Raw genomic sequence first — 20,603 nt, forward strand, 5'->3', positions numbered from 1 at the left:
CAGTCAAGAAGGGTTATCATGCTAAACTATGCGTAGCTTATAAGATACAGAACATGAAATGAAGTCATCAACACATGAAAAGCTTATAAAAGCCACTGATAGATATCTAAATCAAACACATTTCAAGAACGAACTAACAAAAAGTCTGCACATTGGAATCGATTAGATTCCTTGATCCAATCCAAGGAATCACAAAGGCTGAAAGGCATAAAGAACACTGTTTTATGAAAACAAAGGAGAGATATAACATTCTTAGAGATTAGATAAGATAAAGAGGAAACGAATCACACAAGACATCATATTCCATTAAAATTGAAAACAAACATGAAGAAGATAAAAGTTAGTAAGCAAACCACATTGATAAAACAAAGATTCTCTTCTTAAAAATTTCAAATTTTCAAACAAAGGGATTATAAAAAAGATTAGATCTCACTTAGCGACCATCCTTGCTATGAAATCTTCATACCGGATCTTCCCATCGGATCCAACATCCACCTCCTTGATCCACTCATCGAACTCATTAGGCTCCAGCTTCTCTCCGATACTGGTGAGAATATGCCTCAGATCCGCTACAGCCACGAACCCCGTACCTTCCTTATCGAGCACTTTGAATGCGTCACGGAGCTGGCGATCGAAAGGCTCCGTCTTCAAATGTTTCGCCATGAGATCGAGGAATCTGTTGAAATCGAACGGAGACGAGAGGTTTTCGGATGCGATTATGGATTTGAGCTGCGCTTGGGTCGGGTTTCCTCCGAGAGATCGCATGAGGATCCCGAGCTCCGACGGCGCGATTTTGCCGTCTCCGTCGGTGTCGAAGAGCATGAAGGCTTCCTTCATCGACGAGACCTGATCGTCGCTCAGACCATCTTTCCCCATTTTTCGATTCTTCCGGGTTTTCGGGTCAGATTCCGGGTCGGATGTTTCTCTCTCTCTCTCTCTTTTGCTTCTTCTTTCTTCTGTACACAAACGATATTGGGATCGGAGTGTGGCGTTCGTAACTTTTTAACGAGAGAGGTATTGATACGACGCCGTATTATTTGGTGTACATTCAAGGCCCAACTAAATCAGGCCCATTATTAAATCTGTAGCTAGCTTCAACAACGCATATTCAATTACATAAAGCAAAACTATATATTTCGTCTAACCAACTTAACCAATCATATTAGTGGAAGTTAAATTTTTGTGTAACCAACTTAACCAATCACATTAGTGGAAATTTAAAGTTCATGATCGAATTTTTGAAACTTTTGCCCCATAAAGTCTTCATATGTTTGCTAGCTAGAAATTAAAAATGAAATAATTAAATATTTAATAGGATAAATTTGAGTGGGTTTGCAAGGTTATTTTGTTTAAGTGCTTTAACAAAAAGTGTATGGGGTCATATCAGTGTGGCAAATGAAATCGCTAAAAATGCATCCACGATAAAAACAAATGATTAAGATTTGAGAAAGTAGTGGGATAGAAAGAATAAACACGACCTAATAATCTCTTTAAGCCAGAGCCGATGAAGTCGTTTTCAAAGTGACATAGGAATTATAAAAAAGGTTTGATTTGTCCCACATAGTTTGATCTATGGGGTACAAGATACAATTTTGGTTAAATGCATTGGTCACCATCAATGTATATAGCAAAATGTTATGATATCATCATGTGATTCAAAAGTTGCCCTAGCTTCCACTTGGGATTATTTTCACATGTTTGAGTTCTTCTTTATATAACTTTCTTTGGTTTTTTTTTGCTTTGAAGTGTGATTCACTTGTTTGAAAATTGATGCCATTATCCATGATAATCCTCCATTATCTCTAGTTGGGGAAAAAAGTATCCAACACTCCTTATCAACGATCAATGAAACATTATCTATTATATCCAACTGAGAAAAAAGATAATTCAAAGTGTTTATAATGATTTGTACAAGTGCTGATACCTTTATCGTTAATAGACACCATTATTTTGTTAGCTTAACATCATCCACTTCTAGTATTTTAGCCAATGAAATAAAATCATATTTTGGTCGATCAGAACATGGAACATAGTAGTTTGTATTAGTATTGATATAAATGAAATTTAGTTAACTACCCATAGGAGAATGATAAATTCAAAGCTTAGCTATTTTAAGTTTTTAACAAAAAGCAGTATGAGAAATATTTTAACCCTAATTATAGAGACTAATTTAGTTTAAATCTCGTTAGCATACACACGTCAAATTCGCTTGTAATAGTGTCAACATCGACAATCTAGAAAACAAACCTTATCTTTTAGAAAAACACTTAAAACCGAAAGAAAGAAGAAAAACATAGTAATAATCCCTTTGAATATTTACCTACCACTCCCAAAATATTACATATTTTTGAAATATAACCTTACTCCGAAACTATTAAGAGAATAGTACTCTAATTATCTCATTTTATTCATAACAGTCGCATTCTCTATCTCCACTCTCTGATTTTAAAGTTACATTATTTTCAATAAACAGCTAGATTTGGGGGTACTTGAGTAAAACTGATAGTATTGGGGCTAAATCCGAATACAAAACTAAAATACATGGGCCGATATATAAAAGACGAAACCAGACTTTTCTTATTGTCTCAAGTCGTCTATAAAAAGCAACCTTGAAGCTAAAACCCAAACAAAGAAGAAGAACCCAAGAAACGTAAGAAACTAGAAGAAGAAGAAGAAAATGAAATTGGTTTGGTCTCCGGAAGCAGCATCCAAGGCTTATATAGACACCGTTAAATCGGTAAGTTTTTTTTCCATTTATTTTCCGGTGAATCTTGGCGGAATAATCAAAGTTTCTTATCATTCACAAGAACCAATGATTTCAATTCAGAACGATGAAAAATTCGATATTTATCCTAGTTATCGAAAACTCAGATCTCAGTTTCGTTATATATACGTAAAAATTGTTCTCTTAGTGATTCTTTTCGGGTTTGTGTTGTTCAGTGCGAGAATCTTGAAACGCCGGACGCGGCGGAGCTAATAGCGGCGATGGCGGCGGGATGGAACGTGAAGCTGATCGTTGAAACTTGGTCGGAAGGAGACGCGATAGCTTCAAGTATTGGTTTAAACGTAGCGAGCCAACACGCAAACGCTAAGCACGTATGTATCGTACAAAACACGAGATCAGAATCTGCTTATCTTCAAGCCATTCAAGAATCTTCATCTCCTTCGAACTTACCAGAGACGATCGTAGCTGAAGAACCCGAAAAAGCCATGAAGAAGCTACAAGGAATCGATTTCTTGGTCGTTGATTGGCGGAACAAGGAATTCGCAGCGGCTGCTTTGAGGAACGCTGCGTTTGGAAGCAGAGGAGCGGTTGTGGTTAGTAGAAACGGGTTTTCGAGCTTGAAACGAGTTCTAAGAGACCGGAAAGTTGTTAGAACGGTGACTCTTCCGGTCACCGGAGGTATTGAGATTGCTCATGTTGCGGCTAGGAGCTCAGGGAAGAGTGAGAATAGTAAGAGGAGATGGATCAAACATGTTGATCAGAGATCAGGAGAAGAACATGTCTTTAGTATCTAGAAAAAGTAATTTATATAATTGTGAGACATGTTTTATAGGATCTTGTATTTGTCTCTGTACATATGATGATCCCATAGATGTCGTTGTAATTGAAAAAACATGCTTGTCTTATAAATGTGATCGTTGTAATGTAAGAAAAGCTTACTTGTTAGCAGTTTGAGGAACAATACTATCTCTGTTTGTCTCTCGTTGCTTTCACTTGCCTCTATCTCTATTTATCATGTTGGGGCTACTGAACAACAGTTAAACACTATAGAGTGATGGGCTTAGAAACAGTTGTTTTAGGAGTTCTTGAGCCCATTATAACAACCTAAATGTAATCATTTCCTTGCCTTTTCTTTGAAGAAAAGTAAATGGGGTTCCCACATGAATGCTTAAGAAAATGACCTAAATTGATTTGGTGGTCCGTTGCCGACGGGGATCATATCTTTATTATAAGTTGATTAACTTATCTTCTTTATACATTATGTTGGAACCATCTCCACTTCAAATTTCAAATATATTTAAATGATTTAGTAAGATGAGAACGGGGACATCACATTATTATGCAAATACCACTACAAAGTGGGGAATAACCCCATTAGATCAGTCATCATGATTTTATAACTTCAAAACTAATTAGCAATGACGAGACTGAATAATGCCGTTTACATAATCAAAGTGACGGTAGAAAGAAACAAGCTCATAATTCTTGGTTAAGAAACTAACATGGCTCTGGTTTAATCCAAATTCTTTCGTGGGTTTGGCTTTCTATGTTCTTAAAAATGCTTTTCGTTGGATTCTACCGGCTAAAAGCCTAATCAATATACCTAAACCCGAACCACTTACATTCGACATAATGTGCTTAATTGGTATGGATATTTTTTGGTATTATTATCAGAGATAAACACAAAAAGTAAACAACACAAAAGTGAAGAAACAAATGACTGAAAAAAGTGAAAACGTACGTTGGGGAAGAATACAAACATGGGATATGAAGAAAACACAGATGACGTTAGCTAGCATTTGTCGTGAACCGGAAGTTCCCTGCGGTGTTGGGCTGTCCGGATACTGAGCGGTCCGTCTGACCATTATGCGGATCATTAATAATATTATCTCAAAAATTTTTGTTTCTTCTAACAAAAAATTAATGTTGAAGAAAGGAGAGGAGAGGTAAGGTAAGAAGGCGTCACGTGCACATGATCCAACCCGGTGGAGAACAGAGACATGTCACGCAAAGTCAGCCAATTTTTCAGAAACCCAAAATCCAAAAACCAAAAACCCATTCAAAAAAAAATTATGAGCTCTTGGACGATCTTACCCTCTCATTGTCCCATATCACATGCCCCTTGCTCTCTCACAAGCTTTTAAGTGTGTGTATACTGTATAGTGTATACTATAGCTGGCTTTTTTCATTCTTTTCCTAATCTTTAAAACTTGGAGGAAAGATACATTCGATAGATCACGTTATAGATTATATAGATATATATCCGTTTTTGAATCTTTTGATATCATCATTCTAGGTTGATGATACCCCTTCACGTTTTGCCACTACATATATAGATGTATGGCTAATTAAATTGATTACAAACATTATGGATTATGTCTATAGCCATTTGCTTACATTTCATTGGTTTCGTGGTGTCATCTTCTTCTGAACAGAGCACACTGCAATAATCAGAAATGCTTTTTTGCCCCTTGCATTCTCAATTATCATGCTTATGTATTCATTTCAAAACAACAATCACATGAATTATAGAATGAGGATTAAAAGTTGGGAAGACATGAGAACAGAGAACCAATGAATAAGGCACACAAATCTATCAAGTCATAAGGAAGGCCAAAAGAAGTTTTTGTTTGGTAACGTGGGTCAACTAATATCATAAATGAGGTAGCTGGATTTGCATTTGCATTTGCTGCCTCTTGTCACAAAAATTTAATGTGACAATTCCCCCTACTCTCTCTATATTTATTACTACGCTACAAATCTTCAATGCAAAAGTTGATATCTCATTTCCTTTTTAAAGCGATCTTGATGTCTTTGTTTTTCTTTCTTATACTCACTCACGAGAGCTCTCATGATTCATGGAACTGCATCTATCTTTATTGTCTTTATTTATTAATGGAAAACAGTCTTCTAGGGATCACAATTGTACAAGTAATGAATAATGGTTTAAATCTATAAAAAAAAAATTGAGTGTAGAATTATGACGGTAAATAACTCAATTAGTAAAACTACGTGATCCAAATGTTTGAGTATAACTGTATAAGTAATGATGATAAACTGGTATTTTGATTATTGAATTAGTGTTTTGGGTAGTCTTCAATAGAATTCTAGTCTATAATGGGTTCTGAATGGTAGCAGAACTAGAAAAACCAAATAACTTTCAAACATCAAATCTATATGCAATCCAATATGCATTTACTGAAAGCAATGTTTTGTACATGTTATATAAAAAAGGAAAAGATTGAAAAATGAAAAGAAAAGAAAAGAAAAGTGATTATAAAAATCTCTTCTTTTTTTTACTGACATGGGATTGTCGTTACACCCACCATAACTATACACACCTCCTACGTGTACGTATAGTTTTGTTTGTGTTTTTTTTTGTATGATTCCAAGAATTTATGTTCACCAATACATGGAAATTAAATCAAAGTACTCGATGAGTAACCTCATTTATTTTAGATCTTACATACAAATATTTTATGGGCATAAGAAAAAACTGTAAAATACCTTTTAGCAAAATCCTCTGATTGTTTCAGAAGAAATGATCACAAGCTGACGAGAGATTAAAACAATATATTGATGGTGAGAAAACAGAAAAAGAGAAGCCCTGATTAAAACATCTCTTTTACATAATCCAAGGAAACTATAATTATTACACTTCACAGTTCATACATACACACACGAACACGTAAATTTAGATACTTTTGAGATACAAAATTGAAAGTATTGGTCCAAAAAAAAAAAAACATGAAAAGTGACTGTAGAGTAGAGTTAATGCTGGGAAACAGGCTGAGCTAACCAGATAAGTACAATTATTTCGAAACACAGAAGTTGGAATGAATGAAAATAATTAACGCCAATGAAACAAAACAAATGCTGAATGAATTTTGTATGTTTCTAATGAATGTACTGTTAAATAATAGGAAAATTTGTTTTGGGAACAATTATATTTGATTCAAATGTATATACGTATGGTATATATATGAGACAATGTATGCATATTTAGAGCTACCACAACAAAACATGTCTATTACAGCATAGTCTTCGTTTTGGTATTGAGCTTGTAGTACTAAGATGGAAACAAATTTTAATATTTGACCAAAAACTTACTAACAAAAAAAAAAAAAGAAAAATCAAAAAAATAATCATCATTATTCTAGTACCCATTTTAAAATTATTTATTTTACAATATTGACTTGATATATATAATCTATATTATCATATGAGATAGTGTATTAGTTTGTGTGTGTGTATATAAAATAAAAGTGAGATATTAAAGCGAAAAAAAAAAGAGAGAGCAAAGGAAAGGAAAAAAAAAAAAAATGGCTCCTTCGTCTTCATCTTCTCCTTCCAAATCTCCTGTTCCATCTCTTCACCAATCCCTTCAGTTCACTCCTGTAAGTCAAAACTCAATTCCTTCTTCTTTGTTTCCCAAGGATATACGCAAGACTTTATTCGCCATAGACCAAGACCACAAATTTGTCTTTCTCTGTTACAAAATTATGTGTTTTCTTTTTCTTTTCAAAATTTGTTGAATTGTTTGAGCGTTATAGCTCGAATCTTCTTGTTACTGAGTGTGTTTTCCTACGTGTTACTCCTTAAACCCATAATTATTTTCTTGAGAAGATGAAGGAATAGTCTAAAGAAGCAAGAACTGTTACCTTTTCGTCTAAAGTTTTTTCCTTTGATCTCTCAATGATTCCATTAGATTCTCATCACTTGAAGATTCTTACAATTCCAAAGATTTTGTTTTTTTCTCTCACTTTGGCATAATTTTTATTTCTCTCTTTACAGATTCTAGAATGCGAAGAAGAAGACCTCCAAGAAGAAGAAAGATACAAAAACAGAGCAACCCCAAGCAGCGACGGCGGTTCTTCCGCCACACCAAACCACCGCCGTAACAACAACAACCACCACCAACACACTCTAACACCACTCCACCACAACGGAAAACCCTCAAACAGAAAACGGCACGACGACAACGACGAAGAGGACGGTGGCGCCGTCTCCTGCAACAAGTGTCGGCCTCACCACTCCCACCGTGACAAATTCTCAGTCGTACCTCTCGAAAGCCACACCAACCCTTCCTTCATCTCTAGCCCCAATCTTATAATCAAATCTATCTTTCAATCCCTCACACGGAGGAGCCCCAGACCTTCATCTGCGACGGCGGCGCTTCCTCCGCGCTCTTCCTCCTCCTCCGCCGCTGACGCTTCAAGAGAGGAGCAGTGGCGGTTAGCCGTGGCGGAGCTTTCTCATAAACTCATTCAAGCCACGAAGAAGAAAGAAGACGCGGTTATAGAAGCTTCCAGGTTGAAATCATCCATGGCAGAGCTCGAGAAGAAGCTCAATAAGCTCGAGATTTACTGTCACAATCTCAAATCAGGTCTTGACGAATGTAGCAACAAGAAACAGAGTGTTCCGATTCGAAAAGACGGATTCAACGACAGGATCATTCAGCAATTTCTCGTTTCTGTGTCGGAATCTCGATCTTCGATCAGAGCTCTGAGCAGATCTCTCGCCTCGCAGCTACGAACCGTCGGTGGGAAAGTCTACGAGAGACTCTCTCTTCTTCTTCAACCTTTCGATGTAAAGATCAACTCTTTCGCGAAAAATCCTAAAAGTCTGATTTTTTACCTCGAAGCGATTCTGAGCAGAGCCTTCTTTGAAGATTTCGAAGCTTCTGGGTTTCAGACTAACGGGTCGACCCGGATTTTGAACCCGATTGATCGTTGTGAATCCAATTACGCTTCGTTTAATGTGTTGATGGAGCTCACGTGGGACGAGGTGTTGAGCAGAGGGACGAAGCATTTCTCGGAGGAGTTTAGCCGATTCTGTGACCGGAAAATGAGCGACGTCGTTTCAATGCTTTGCTGGAACCGAGCTTGGCCTGAACCGCTTTTACAGGTAAGCAAAGTGTTAAACCGAGCGGTTAAAAAGGATTTATTTGGTTAATTTCAAAACTAATTGAATTGAACCGGGTTTTTTTTTTCTTTTTTCTGTAGGCTTTCTTTGGTGCGTCGAAGAGTGTTTGGTTGGTTCATCTGTTGGCTAATTCGGTGAACCCGGGTCTGCAAATCTTTCGCGTGGAGAAAGATGACAGGTTTGATCCGATTTACATGGAGGAAACTGGTGGGGAACGGTTTAAGAGTCTGGTTCGAGCTATGGTTCAGCCTGGTTTTTACGTCTACGGGAGTGTGGTTAAGTGCAAGGTGATTTGCAAGAATTGCGGCAGCGACGAGGAAGAGTTAGTAGAAGACCGTACGGTCAAGGAATGCAATAAAAGCGACAAGAGTTTAATAAGCATTTGTAGCCCATTAGGAGGTTAATGACATTTGATTAAGCTGGGTGTTATAGAATTGGTGGGGTGTTGTTTTGTCTTGTCTTGAGAGGTTGTAATTAAAAAACCTCAAATGGCTTTCGCAAGTGAATATTTTAAAACTGTTTATCTAATGACTTTTTTTGCAAGGATATATCTTAAGAGTTGTTTGTAAAGAGATTTGGTGTTGTTGTCAAAGTGATTCAAAGAAAGAGTCTAAAGTAACATATTGGCTTTTTCTCGTTGGCTTCGTTATATCTTGAATTTGATTACATTTTTGTTCATCGTGGCATCTAATGGTTGTCGTTACGTACTTAGATCATGCATGCGTACATCTTTATAATTAGAAACATAATCTTACATGTAACTTCTTATAATCTGCATCGCAAGTACTTTCTTAAATAAGTTGTCTTCTCCATATGCAAATAACACTATGGGCCGTTTATAAGGCCCAATGTACAAGATTTGATTAAAAATAAAAGCCCAACCGTTTTTCTTTTGGTTCTTCCAATTTCTCAGTTCAGTAATTCACAGTTGTTCTCAGTTTTCGATTTGGGATTGAATTATTGAAATGAGTTCGATCTCTGGGTTGGTTGAAGATGAGATCAGTTCGTTTTTCGAATCGTCTCCACCTCTGAAGAACAAGGAGGAGGTCGTAGCGAAGCTCAATCAGTTCATTGAGCTGAATTCTTCGCGGCAAGGTGAGATCAGAATTATATTAATGAGTGACATTTTATATATATATATATCTGGATGATGTATAGATGGGTTTAATATATGTTTGACAGGAGAGAAGAGGAGGATTGTGTGTGTGACTTCAGGTGGAACTACAGTTCCATTGGAGCAACGATGCGTAAGGTATATCGATAATTTCAGCTCCGGCAATAGAGGTGCTGCGTCTACTGAGTAAGTTTTTTTTTGTAGTCTTTTCTTTTCAACGAACTACTCTTGTATATAAAATCGCATGGAAATAGGATTCTTGAATACGAAATTGGCTTTTGATTTTTAAGGAACTTCGTCAAGGCTGGATATGCTGTGATCTTTCTGTATAGGAGGTACGTAACTTTAGTTTTGTTGTTGTGATTCATAATTGTGTATAGTTGAAAGATGAGTGAAATTTCATTAGCTCGGTTTGATTATGTGATCTTTAGGGGTACTTGCCAACCGTATTGCCGGTCTCTTCCTGATGATCCATTCCTTGAATGTTTTGAGTTTCCAGATGCCAAAAATATCCGAGGTTCTTCTTCTTTACTACCTGTTTCTTAATCTTTATCCTGATATGTGTAATACTTTATGGTTTTAGAATGCAGGGTTCAGTATGGTATGGTGTCAGATTATATGTGCATTTACTCATCTTTTGATTTTATTTTCAGTTCGTGAGTCACATTCTGAAGCTGTGAAGATGGCTGTTATGGACCAGCAAGCTGTATGTTTTTGTTTTAAGAAGAAAGATGACCACTTTTGTTTTTTGTTTCTTGTTTCGAGTCTTTGGTGTAGTAACCTTGAAAATTAACATTGCAGGCAGTAGGAGAAGGTCGCTTACTAAAGCTCCCATTCTCAACCATATATGAATATCTCCAGGTTCTTGAATCTTACACCAGCTACTTTAGTTATCTTTCTTGTTTTGTCTTGACACATGATTATGTAATCTTAACTGCCCAACTGCCAAGAAAACCAATTGAATTTCTCTTCAACAGAGCTGCAACTAAAAGTTACTATCTCTTGTGTGAATGTTTCTGGTTAATATTGGGATATACAAACAGATGTTGCGTGAAATGGCAACGGCATTGAAAGATGTTGGTCCATGTTCAATGTTTTATCTTGCTGCTGCTGTATCTGACTTCTATGTGCCATGGAATAGCATGGTAAGAAGAGTCTCATATCCCTGTGATTAATGGCTACACAGTTCTTGTGTCTGATACTAATTTATATATTTCTTGTGAAACTAGACAGAGCACAAAATACAATCAGGATCTGGTCCTTTGGACATAAGACTAGCTCAAGTCCCTAAAATGATTTCAATCTTGAGATCAAATTGGGCTCCAAAGGCTTTCTGCGTATCATTCAAGGTCAATCTTCTTTTCTCTCTAGTCTCACTTGTATTGAATATTCCAAAATTCTGATAATTGATATGGAATCCTGTATCCAGCTTGAGACAGACTCGAAGATTTTGATAGAGAAGGCTACAAAGGCTCTACAAAAATACAAAGTGCACGCAGTTGTAGCCAATGAGCTATCAACACGCAAGGAGGAGGTTGTGGTTGTCTCAAGCAGCGGTAACGTAGTGGTGAGACGTGATTCCGACAAGCCTGAGTCTATCGTTGAAGATAATCTCATTCGTCTCATCGTAGATCGACACTCAACTTACATCAAAGAAAATCACACTTGATCTCCTTATCACACTTTCCTTTCCATACATGTGTTCGGTGTGGATATCAGATTATACAACCGTTTCTTATGTTTTTCTTTTCACATGTTCGGACTATATGAATAACTGATCCTAGAAATCAGTCTTTTGATTCAAATACTTTCAACAAATAAATGAACTAACTTATCTAGTATTTTATTATCCTGATAAGGCTGACTTAGTCCACAATGAAGGTTCGAAGTTTGGTTTACTGATTCAAACCACCGGTTCGGGTCAACACGGTCTTCACCGCGGTTTTCGAGAATTTAATTCAATAATTTTAAAGTAAAATTAAAAAGTTATTGGACGGGGGAGAGAACAACAACGACAACCAAAAAAAAAAGTAAAAAAGTTAGAGCTTTCTTCATCGGTCTTCGTCTCCGTCATTTGTCGTTTCTCTCTACATTTTTTGATTAGTTCGCGATCTTCGTCTCTCTCTGTCTCTTTGTCTCCGGTCAATCTTTTTGTTCGATCCGTCGATCGGAGATTTTGACTGGAGGAGATTTTGAGAAGTCTGAAGAAATTGGCAGATCGCAGCTATGTCGTACTCCGATTCCGATTCGTCGTCTCAGGCCGGCGAGTACAAGAATTTCCGGCAGATTACTCGTGAACGTGAGTTCTCTCGATCTCGAATTTTATGTGTATTTTGACTCTCGTTGAATTGGATTGACTTTGTCGTTTTTTTGGATTCTCATGATCTGTATCTGATTCCGGGTTTTGCGGAGCAGCCATTTCCATTTGTGATTGTTTCATGTTTTTACTCTGAGTACTACCTTCATGAGAAAGATAATGCGTAGGTTCTCTGCGGTTTTAATTCGTAGAGAATAATATTGAGTTCAATTAGTCGCGGAAAATTGCATTTGGGACAGGTTTTTTAATGAGATATTTGGAAATGTTGTTGCTTGTTACACTAGTTTGGGGTTCAAAAGGTTCTAATTAAGATTTAAGATGAGGTTTATGGTTTTATATTAGAATTGACAAGCATGGCTGATGGTTCTCCCAGGGAGATGTCAATAGAGCTAAAATGTTGATACATTTTAGCCGAATGCTGCCTATCGACTTAGGAACAGAAACTGTTTACATGTTTGTGATGTTGTATTGTGTATAATAAAGGGCAGACATAGTCTTCTCATTAGTGTTTGAGGAAAAAGCTTTGAGACGAGGGTTGTGGATTTTTATCGTAGTTACATTGTAGAGTTACAGGATGTGTAGTTCATGTTAAGCATCCTTGGGTCTAAATTCCATGAAGCTTCGGCTGCTGTCACTGCTTGTTTATCTTAGGTCTCTTTAAGTATTATTCCATTTTTTGGTGAGACTTTCTGTATTGGTAGTTTATCTGATATTTTACATTTCTTTATTTCCCAGGACTCTTGTATGAGATGCTTAGATCTGCAAAGACAGGGAGCTCAAAATCCACCTGGAAGGTCTGTTTTCGTGTTCTTGCACCGTGGGATGCCCAGATTATGTTGTACACTTTTGGGTTGGGTTGATACCTAAATTTTCTTCTTAATTTTCTTCCTTGTACGCATTTTAGGTACTAATCATGGACAAACTCACTGTCAAGATAATGTCATACGCCTGCAAAATGGCTGATATCACACAAGAAGGAGTTTCACGTGAGAATAAAGTATTTTTGTAAATATTCTAGGTCAATATGATGCTTTATTTGGGAATAACTTAATTAGCTTCATCTATCATTTCTCTGTAGTGGTTGAAGACATATTTAGACGAAGACAACCTCTACCTTCAATGGATGCGATATATTTCATCCAGCCAACTAAAGAGAAGTAATTCATTTTTGATGTTCCTGTGATGCGTTCCAAAATATGTGACATTTGTTATTTCCTCTTGTATTAATGTTCGACTCTCTTTCATCAGCGTCATCATGTTCTTGTCAGACATGTCTGGGAAATCACCCTTGTACAAGAAGTAAGGAAATGATTACCTCATATTTATCTTATGTATATTAGATACAATCTCTTTAAAGAACTCATTTTCTTATCTGTTCCTCTGCATCTGTGAAGGGCCTTCGTTTTCTTCAGTTCACCGGTTTCCAAGGAGCTGGTTGGTCACATAAAAAAAGATTCGAGTGTGTTACCTCGGATTGGAGCATTGAGAGAGGTGTATATTGCAAAAAAGTCATACTTTCTAGTGTATACTGATTGGCGCTATTCAATTAATTACTAAAGTATCTGTGCTATAGAGCTGTGATAACATCCATATCGATAATTTGTCATTCGATGTATATTTTACAGATGAATTTGGAGTTTTTTGCGATTGATAGCCAGGTATGACAGTTCTGAGTCTCTTGTGTTTGTGCATTTTAGTCGCTTTTATATCTACGATATGTTGTAATCTATACTGTGGTATTGTGTTGTTCTTCTATGTTTCATGATGTGAAAGAGGGTTGGAAGAGACTTTTATTAACAGAAATTATACAGGGTTTCATCACTGATCATGAGAGAGCTTTAGAGGATCTTTTCGGTGATGAGGAAACTTCTCGAAAAGGCGATGCATGTTTGAATGTTATGGCTTCTCGAATTGCCACAGTCTTTGCTTCACTACGGGTACCAATAAATTATTCTCACGTTTAATGAATATTATCTGCGGATGATTCTTCTGAATCATTTTGGACGTTACAGGAATTCCCAGCAGTACGATACCGAGCAGCAAAGTCACTTGATGCATCAACAATGACTACTTTGCGCGATTTAATCCCCACAAAGCTTGCAGCTGGCATCTGGAATTGTCTGGCAAAACATAAACAATCGATTGAAAATTTCCCTCAGACGGAAACGTGCGAGCTCCTCATCCTTGATAGATCCATAGACCAGGTTTAGATCTGTTTATTGGATTTGAGTTACTGAGTCTTTCTTTTTTAATTTTTTAAAAACAAGATTGAATCCATCTACTTATGTCGCTCATGCTTTCTCCTCCACGTATGATATATGATTAGCAGCATCTGCTTGTGTTGAATGTTTAGATTGCCCCTATCATACATGAGTGGACTTATGATGCTATGTGCCATGATTTACTGGACATGCAAGGGAACAAATATGTACATGTGGTAAGTTCAATTCTTTGCTGCATAAGTTATTGTGATTTTGTGGTGGCTCTCTTCCTGGATACTCCATGTGATGCTCTTTTAGTTTTTAGATTCCAAGCAAATCAGGCGGACAACCAGAGAAGAAAGATGTGCTCTTGGAGGAACACGATCCTATTTGGCTAGAGCTTCGACATGCACATATAGCAGATGTGAGTCTGATACCTGGGTCTTTATCTCATTTCAGTAATGGAAAATAGTTAATCCTTTTGACCTGTGTTTTTGATCAGGCTAGTGAAAGATTGCATGACAAGATGACTAATTTCTTATCGAAAAACAAAGCTGCTCAGCTTCAGCATGGTAAGAGGTAGGTATTACTTCATTTTTAATGCAACTTGAACATTTAAAACACTTTCACTGAACTGGTGGAACCGGATTGTACTGTTGGATTGTGTCCTCTTGTCATTCAGTTTGATCACACTCTGTGTTGATCTACGTACTATAACTTATTTGATTGGAGAAGTACTTTCATTTGTTCTCTCCCTTTTTTTTATAATCAATTTTTTCGTCTCTTATTTTTAGAGATGGAGGTGAGCTTTCTACAAGGGATCTGCAGAAGATGGTTCAAGCGTTGCCACAGTACAGTGAGCAAATTGACAAGCTCTCGCTCCATGTAGAGGTAATTCGGTAGTTATGTGCAGTGCTCCCTTTTCTTTTCTTGTTACTTCCACCGCAACTTCAAATGTGATATGCCCCTAGTTTGTTTCCTTGAATTCTATAACTTTCAATTTATGGTGGTGCCACACACAAATACTCTATAATTCTGCATCATTTGGTTAACATTTCATTGGATTTTGTGTCTAAAAGGCTGTTTGAGATGTTCAAAGTTACCGCTTGTTGTGCTTTTTTTCTCTGAGCTTTGAATTCATATAACTCTTACTTATCGTTGCAGATTGCTAGAAAACTCAACGATCTTATCAGAGAACAGGGTCTTCGGGAGCTTGGACAACTTGAACAAGACCTTGTTTTTGGTGATGCTGGGATGAAAGATGTGATTAAATATTTGAGTACGCAAGAGGTTTGCATCTAGTTAATAGTGGTTGATTAATTACTGTAAATTGAGACCTCAGCTGTCGAGCTTTATATTTTTTTGAACTCATGTACAGGAGGCAAGCCGTGAAGGTAAGTTACGCCTGTTGATGATCCTTGCAACAATTTACCCTGAAAAGTTTGAAGGTGAAAAGGGTCTAAATCTAATGAAGGTACTTGCGGTCTTAGTGCTTCTGGATCTTTGTTTGACTCCCATCCACCCCATCTAAAGCTTTATTGCTTTCGTTTATAGTTGGCAAAACTCCCATCTGATGACATGACCGCAGTAAACAATATGAGATTACTTGGTTCAGCCGTTGATGCCAAAAAGAATACCCCCGGAGGTTTCACTTTGAAGTTTGATCTTCACAAGGTAACGTCTTCTCTCAGAATCTTCACATATATATGAATATATGTACATCTTCGTAATGTTCCCTTATTAATGGCTGCAGAAAAAGCGAGCTGTCAGGAAAGAGCGCCAAGAGGAAGCAGCATGGCAGTTATCTCGGTTTTACCCCATGATTGAAGTACTAATCGCAACTGGCTTTGTTAATTTTCCTTAAAAGTTTTGCATAGGACACTACTTTAAAAAATTTTAGCATATATCAAGTTTCCATTTACTGATTGTTTTTTTCATTCTGGAATTTGCCAGGAACTCATTGAAAAGCTTAGCAAAGGAGAATTACCGAAAGAGGATTACCCATGTATGAACGAACCAAGCCCAGGTTTCCATGGATCAACTTCACTTCCATCAGCAGCAAGTAGTAGTCAAGGTCAAGCTGCTCAGTCCATGAGATCAAGACGCACACCAACATGGGCTAAACCTCGAGGTTCAGATGATGGATATTCAAGGTAAAACAGTTTTTAAACAATCCAACAAAGAACCCAAAGATCAATCGAACATGAATAAAACCTAAACATGAATTGGGTTGTGAGTCAAACTTCATAACTTATTTGTGTTAGCAAAGTGAAACCCTAAAATTATGCGTCTCATTGTTAATTTGCAGAATTTTTGTTCTTCCTCGCATAATTTTGGAACAGTTAAAAGGAAACTTATTAACTTGATTTTTTTTTTTCTTGCAGTGATTCAGTACTGAGACATGCCTCAAGCGATTTCAGGAAGATGGGACAGCGAATATTTGTGTTCATCGTTGGTGGAGCTACAAGATCAGAGGTAAGAAGCTACGGAAAACGAATTTCATTGTTGGAACTAAAATCAAAACATAAAATCCTGATATAGTGCCTGGAATCTTTGATTTTTAGTTAAAAGTATGCCACAAACTATCCACAAAACTCAAAAGAGAAGTAATCCTCGGATCCACAAGCCTCGACGATCCTCCACAGTTCATAACGGTAAGCCACACACATACTTCACATTCAGAGATTTGGCAATTTTTGAAATCATCCTCTCAGTGGAAGTAATCTTCTCTTTCCTTTTTGTGTCCCACAGAAATTGAAGCTTCTGACTGCAAATGAGTTATCAATAGACGATCTTCAAATATGAGAATCCAGATCTCAAATCAAATCTCTGTCTTTGTTCTCTTATCTCCCAATCTAATTTGTAACCAAGTGAACAAAAAAAAGATAAAATTATCAGATCATGAGATCACGACTGTAAGTGTACACTTATTGTTTGTCGGACAAGTATGTAAAGCAACTCATAAAGTTGACTTCCAGATCTTTGGCTATTGTCTTGTTACATTCAATTGTGTAAATCACCTAAAATCCTTCTTCGTTTTTTCAAAATCTTCTCTTGGGCACGTCATTCAGTTATAGATTTCTTAAGGTAAATCATTCATTACAATACAACACAAATGAAGTCTACCAAGTAGCAACACCTAGACATTCAAAGTTGACCTAAACGCTGTTTTTTGTTCAAAGACCTAAACATTGTTTATCTCCGGATTAATAGAGTCTCTGGTAAGCTGTTCTTCAGCTTTCCTCTTCTTCTTTGTTACTGACACCAAACTCTTGACATAAGAGACGTAACTGTCCACATTGAATTTCCGTTTGCAGCCTGCGTAGTTCATGTACCGTATCTTCCCAAAAACTGGCCTCTCTTTCCACCCCTTAAACCCGTCAAAGCACAAAAATCGATGAATCAGACTCAATCACACGCACAATACTCTCCAATCTATTCTACTACCACTTCTAGTCAAGTAAAAGGAGAAAACGGAAGAACCTGATCATGAACACCGCATATGGACCACATACACCCAACATATCCACTCGGGTCACGACCATCGATCTCATACTACACAAACATATCAATAACTTTACGCAACATAGTGGAAATATGTGGTAGATCCAGATACAAAACGAAAAGGATCAGAATGAAATTAAGGTGGAAGTAAACCTTGTTATTTAGATAGATGGATATGGAGAGAGCCTCTTCAGGTCCCTTGGTCCATTCTAGAATCTTCTTTGCCCAATACATTCTGCATGTAATGTTGATAAATGTCACTTATTACCGTCAATGCCATTATATAGCACAGTCATGATTTTACTTGCCTCATGAAACCGTGCATTTTCCCTTGATGAACCATCTCTAACTGTGAAGCATTCCATAACTGCAAGATTCAACAACCAGAAAAGTAGCACATAAAATGCAAATGAAAATCAAAGCTACAGACAAAGATTGAGGTGATACTATGCAACAAGAGATTAGTGACTAACAGGATCTGCTGTCTGTCCCTTCTCCAACTGTTCCAACCTACAATTATAATACCCGTTAAGGAAAATATAGAAGACATGAAGATTTTCTTTTTAAAAAAAATATTAAGAGTAAATAACTGTACGAGTAAATGTGTTCTCTCTTATCAGAAGCATGATCCATTAATGACTTGCGTGCCCACTCCCAAGCTCCCTTCAAAGAATCATAATGAGGCTGATAGTAGCAAAAATTGTCGGAAAGTTCTCTTCGCACAATCATTTCTTCCAAAAATGTGTCAACCGCCTGTATTGGACAAACAATGCAAATACCAAAGAGTGTGAACCATAGGTAACAACAAACAGAGAAAACTGCCCACGTATATACTTTAAAAAGTATGATTGGCTTATGAACCTGAGGGGAGGTATTCCGGACTTTACGTGCCTCTAAGGCACATCGCTGAGCTGATATCTGCCCGAAATGAAGATAAGGAGAGAGACCAGAGAGTGCTTTTGGCTTAACAGGGTTATTCCGGTCTGTTGAATAATTCTTCAACCTTTTCGTCAAGAACCCATCTTTAGTCCCCATCAATACATCCATCCCCGCATCTTCTCCCGGCATACACCATTCAATCTCAGGAACTTCTGCACCCTCCCTGTCCGCAATTACCATGGAACTCAAATCCCAAAGAAGCATAACGAAGCGGGAGATATTAAACAGATTAAACAGCACCTAACCTTACAACTCTTTCGATGAGACTGTCCCAATCCACCTTATCCACTATCCCAGCCCACTTCTTATTTATAGGTTCGAGTTTAGGAAACTCAATGAGGTAATCAGGTAGTAGTTTGTTGATCTTACCCCGTATTGTTCTAGCACTATACTCCAATTTACCGGAAGCAGCCCACATTGGAACTACATTGTGAGCATCAACCTCATGTATAGCCAATGAATCACTGGTTCTCTTAACAACTTCATCTTTACAACTCCTGATTTCTCGTAAAGGCGAGAAATCAGTAACCAAATGTGAAGCTCCACATTCTGCAATGAAATTAGGAATTGTCTCCTTTGCATCTCCCTGTATTTGATACATCGTAAGATCCATCTTAATATAAGTAAAGAACAAAACTTTACAGCTAAAATTCAACAAACCTAACAAATGCTAAGGTTATTATCCAAAGTCGAGAATCGCTTCATTTAGCATCTCATTTCCATAGATAACAAGGACGTAAAAGCCCTGACTTTTTCCTCTATGATTCGTTAAATTTGAAATGGGTTTGATGTGAGATCGAGCTCTGAACTCACCTGTAATAGAAAAAACGGAATTTGAAGAGAATCGATCTGGCGATGAAGCTGGCGCAAACCCTTTAACATAAACCCTAATTGCCTCGCTTTTGCGCCCAGAAATTGATCGAACAAATTGAACACGACGGCCACCGGCGCGTTGGTTCTGTTCGCCAAATCAACGGCGTGGATCAACGCCCAGTTATCTCTCAACCGTTGATCTCTGAACATCCAGTAAACGACAGGACCTACCATTTGATCCGACGGTTGCCATGAGCCTTTCTTTAGGACCCGGATCCGACCCGTTTGAACAGAGATTGACGACGACATAGGGAAGGAGGAGAAGAGACGAATTGTTTTCGGATGTCCACTAAAGTGCGCTGTTTATGCGAAAGCGGAGGATGATAACTTGCGCAGGGGATGCCCAAGCGACAAAGCGCGCGACGACGTCTACGAAAAATGGAGGGAAGGCAACAAACACACTCTTTGAGTTTGTGGTTTAAATTTAATCTACGTGGATGGTCTATGTTATCGACACGTGTGGGTTTGTGATTGCCTACTTTAATAATTCACATTAATACGATATGACATAACCAAATCATGAAGATAATTCAGTACTTTACTAATCTTAACAATTAACAATTATGTATGTATGTTGGTCGAAATATCAATTTTTCACTTAACGCATCTTTTTGTTTTGCTACTGTCTAATGTATATAGTAGTGGCTAAGCAAAACTGAAAAATTTATACGGTGATGGACTAATGGATCACTACAAGAAAACATGTCAATATGTGACGGAATTTCCGAGGGAAAAAATTCCTTGGAAATTTCTGACGGTTTTCCAAGAGATTTCCGACAAACTTTCAAGTGATTTCTGATGAAAAAACGGTTCTCGGAAATCCCTCGATAATTTTCGAGAAGAAAAACGTTCGTCGAAATGTTCTCGGAAAAATTTCAAAATTTTCGATGGATTTCCTAGGGGAAAAATAAGTCCTCAGAAATCCGTCAATATTTTTTTCGAAGGCTGCCCGAGGGTGCATGAATATGGTCAGATTTTTAAAAAAAAACTAAACTCCTCAGAAAA

At 37.3% G+C, this 20,603-nt stretch overlaps 6 protein-coding genes across 6 annotated transcripts; 4 read left to right on the plus strand and 2 right to left on the minus strand.

Moving 5' to 3' along the window:
• Positions 1–271: 271 nt before the first annotated feature.
• LOC17900880 (probable calcium-binding protein CML13) lies at positions 272–972 on the minus strand. The gene has a single exon (XM_006304859.2). The coding sequence runs from the start codon at positions 874–876 to the stop codon at positions 430–432; it is 447 nt and encodes a 148-aa protein (XP_006304921.1). The 5' UTR covers positions 877–972; the 3' UTR covers positions 272–429.
• Positions 973–2,634: 1,662 nt separating this feature from the next.
• On the plus strand, positions 2,635–3,704 carry LOC17898998. Its single transcript, XM_006305547.2, has 2 exons — positions 2,635–2,737; positions 2,941–3,704. Exons 1-2 carry the CDS (start codon positions 2,678–2,680, stop codon positions 3,517–3,519), a joined length of 639 nt encoding a protein of 212 aa, XP_006305609.1. The 5' UTR covers positions 2,635–2,677; the 3' UTR covers positions 3,520–3,704.
• Positions 3,705–6,995: 3,291 nt separating this feature from the next.
• On the plus strand, positions 6,996–9,266 carry LOC17897801 (IRK-interacting protein). Its single transcript, XM_006307238.2, has 3 exons — positions 6,996–7,122; positions 7,520–8,632; positions 8,731–9,266. The coding sequence occupies exons 1-3, from the start codon at positions 7,048–7,050 to the stop codon at positions 9,052–9,054; spliced, it is 1,512 nt and encodes a 503-aa protein (XP_006307300.1). The 5' UTR covers positions 6,996–7,047; the 3' UTR covers positions 9,055–9,266.
• A 315-nt stretch (positions 9,267–9,581) lies between these two features.
• On the plus strand, positions 9,582–11,605 carry LOC17896814 (phosphopantothenate--cysteine ligase 1). The gene is made up of 9 exons (XM_023789806.1): positions 9,582–9,745; positions 9,833–9,950; positions 10,055–10,099; positions 10,196–10,281; positions 10,418–10,470; positions 10,566–10,625; positions 10,808–10,909; positions 10,994–11,113; positions 11,194–11,605. Exons 1-9 carry the CDS (start codon positions 9,616–9,618, stop codon positions 11,431–11,433), a joined length of 954 nt encoding a protein of 317 aa, XP_023645574.1. The 5' UTR covers positions 9,582–9,615; the 3' UTR covers positions 11,434–11,605.
• Positions 11,606–11,784: 179 nt separating this feature from the next.
• On the plus strand, positions 11,785–17,271 carry LOC17897535 (SNARE-interacting protein KEULE). Its single transcript, XM_006305965.2, has 21 exons — positions 11,785–12,063; positions 12,817–12,875; positions 12,986–13,067; positions 13,160–13,238; positions 13,330–13,380; positions 13,476–13,572; positions 13,707–13,739; positions 13,893–14,018; positions 14,094–14,285; positions 14,435–14,518; positions 14,608–14,706; positions 14,785–14,861; positions 15,077–15,173; positions 15,447–15,572; positions 15,661–15,756; positions 15,837–15,956; positions 16,036–16,110; positions 16,236–16,435; positions 16,667–16,757; positions 16,847–16,936; positions 17,034–17,271. The coding sequence occupies exons 1-21, from the start codon at positions 11,991–11,993 to the stop codon at positions 17,085–17,087; spliced, it is 2,001 nt and encodes a 666-aa protein (XP_006306027.1). The 5' UTR covers positions 11,785–11,990; the 3' UTR covers positions 17,088–17,271.
• A 77-nt stretch (positions 17,272–17,348) lies between these two features.
• Positions 17,349–19,951, minus strand: LOC17897262 (deoxyribodipyrimidine photo-lyase). Its single transcript, XM_023789080.1, has 9 exons — positions 19,539–19,951; positions 18,971–19,311; positions 18,648–18,888; positions 18,382–18,539; positions 18,260–18,296; positions 18,095–18,153; positions 17,940–18,021; positions 17,766–17,837; positions 17,349–17,652 (listed from the first exon to the last, which is right to left on the minus strand). Exons 1-9 carry the CDS (start codon positions 19,845–19,847, stop codon positions 17,467–17,469), a joined length of 1,485 nt encoding a protein of 494 aa, XP_023644848.1. The 5' UTR covers positions 19,848–19,951; the 3' UTR covers positions 17,349–17,466.
• Between the last annotated feature and the right edge of the window lie 652 nt (positions 19,952–20,603).

This window comes from Capsella rubella, unplaced genomic scaffold (genome assembly GCF_000375325.1).
Source record: "Capsella rubella cultivar Monte Gargano unplaced genomic scaffold, Caprub1_0 scaffold_1, whole genome shotgun sequence".
NCBI classification, from domain to species: Eukaryota; Viridiplantae; Streptophyta; class Magnoliopsida; order Brassicales; family Brassicaceae; genus Capsella; species Capsella rubella.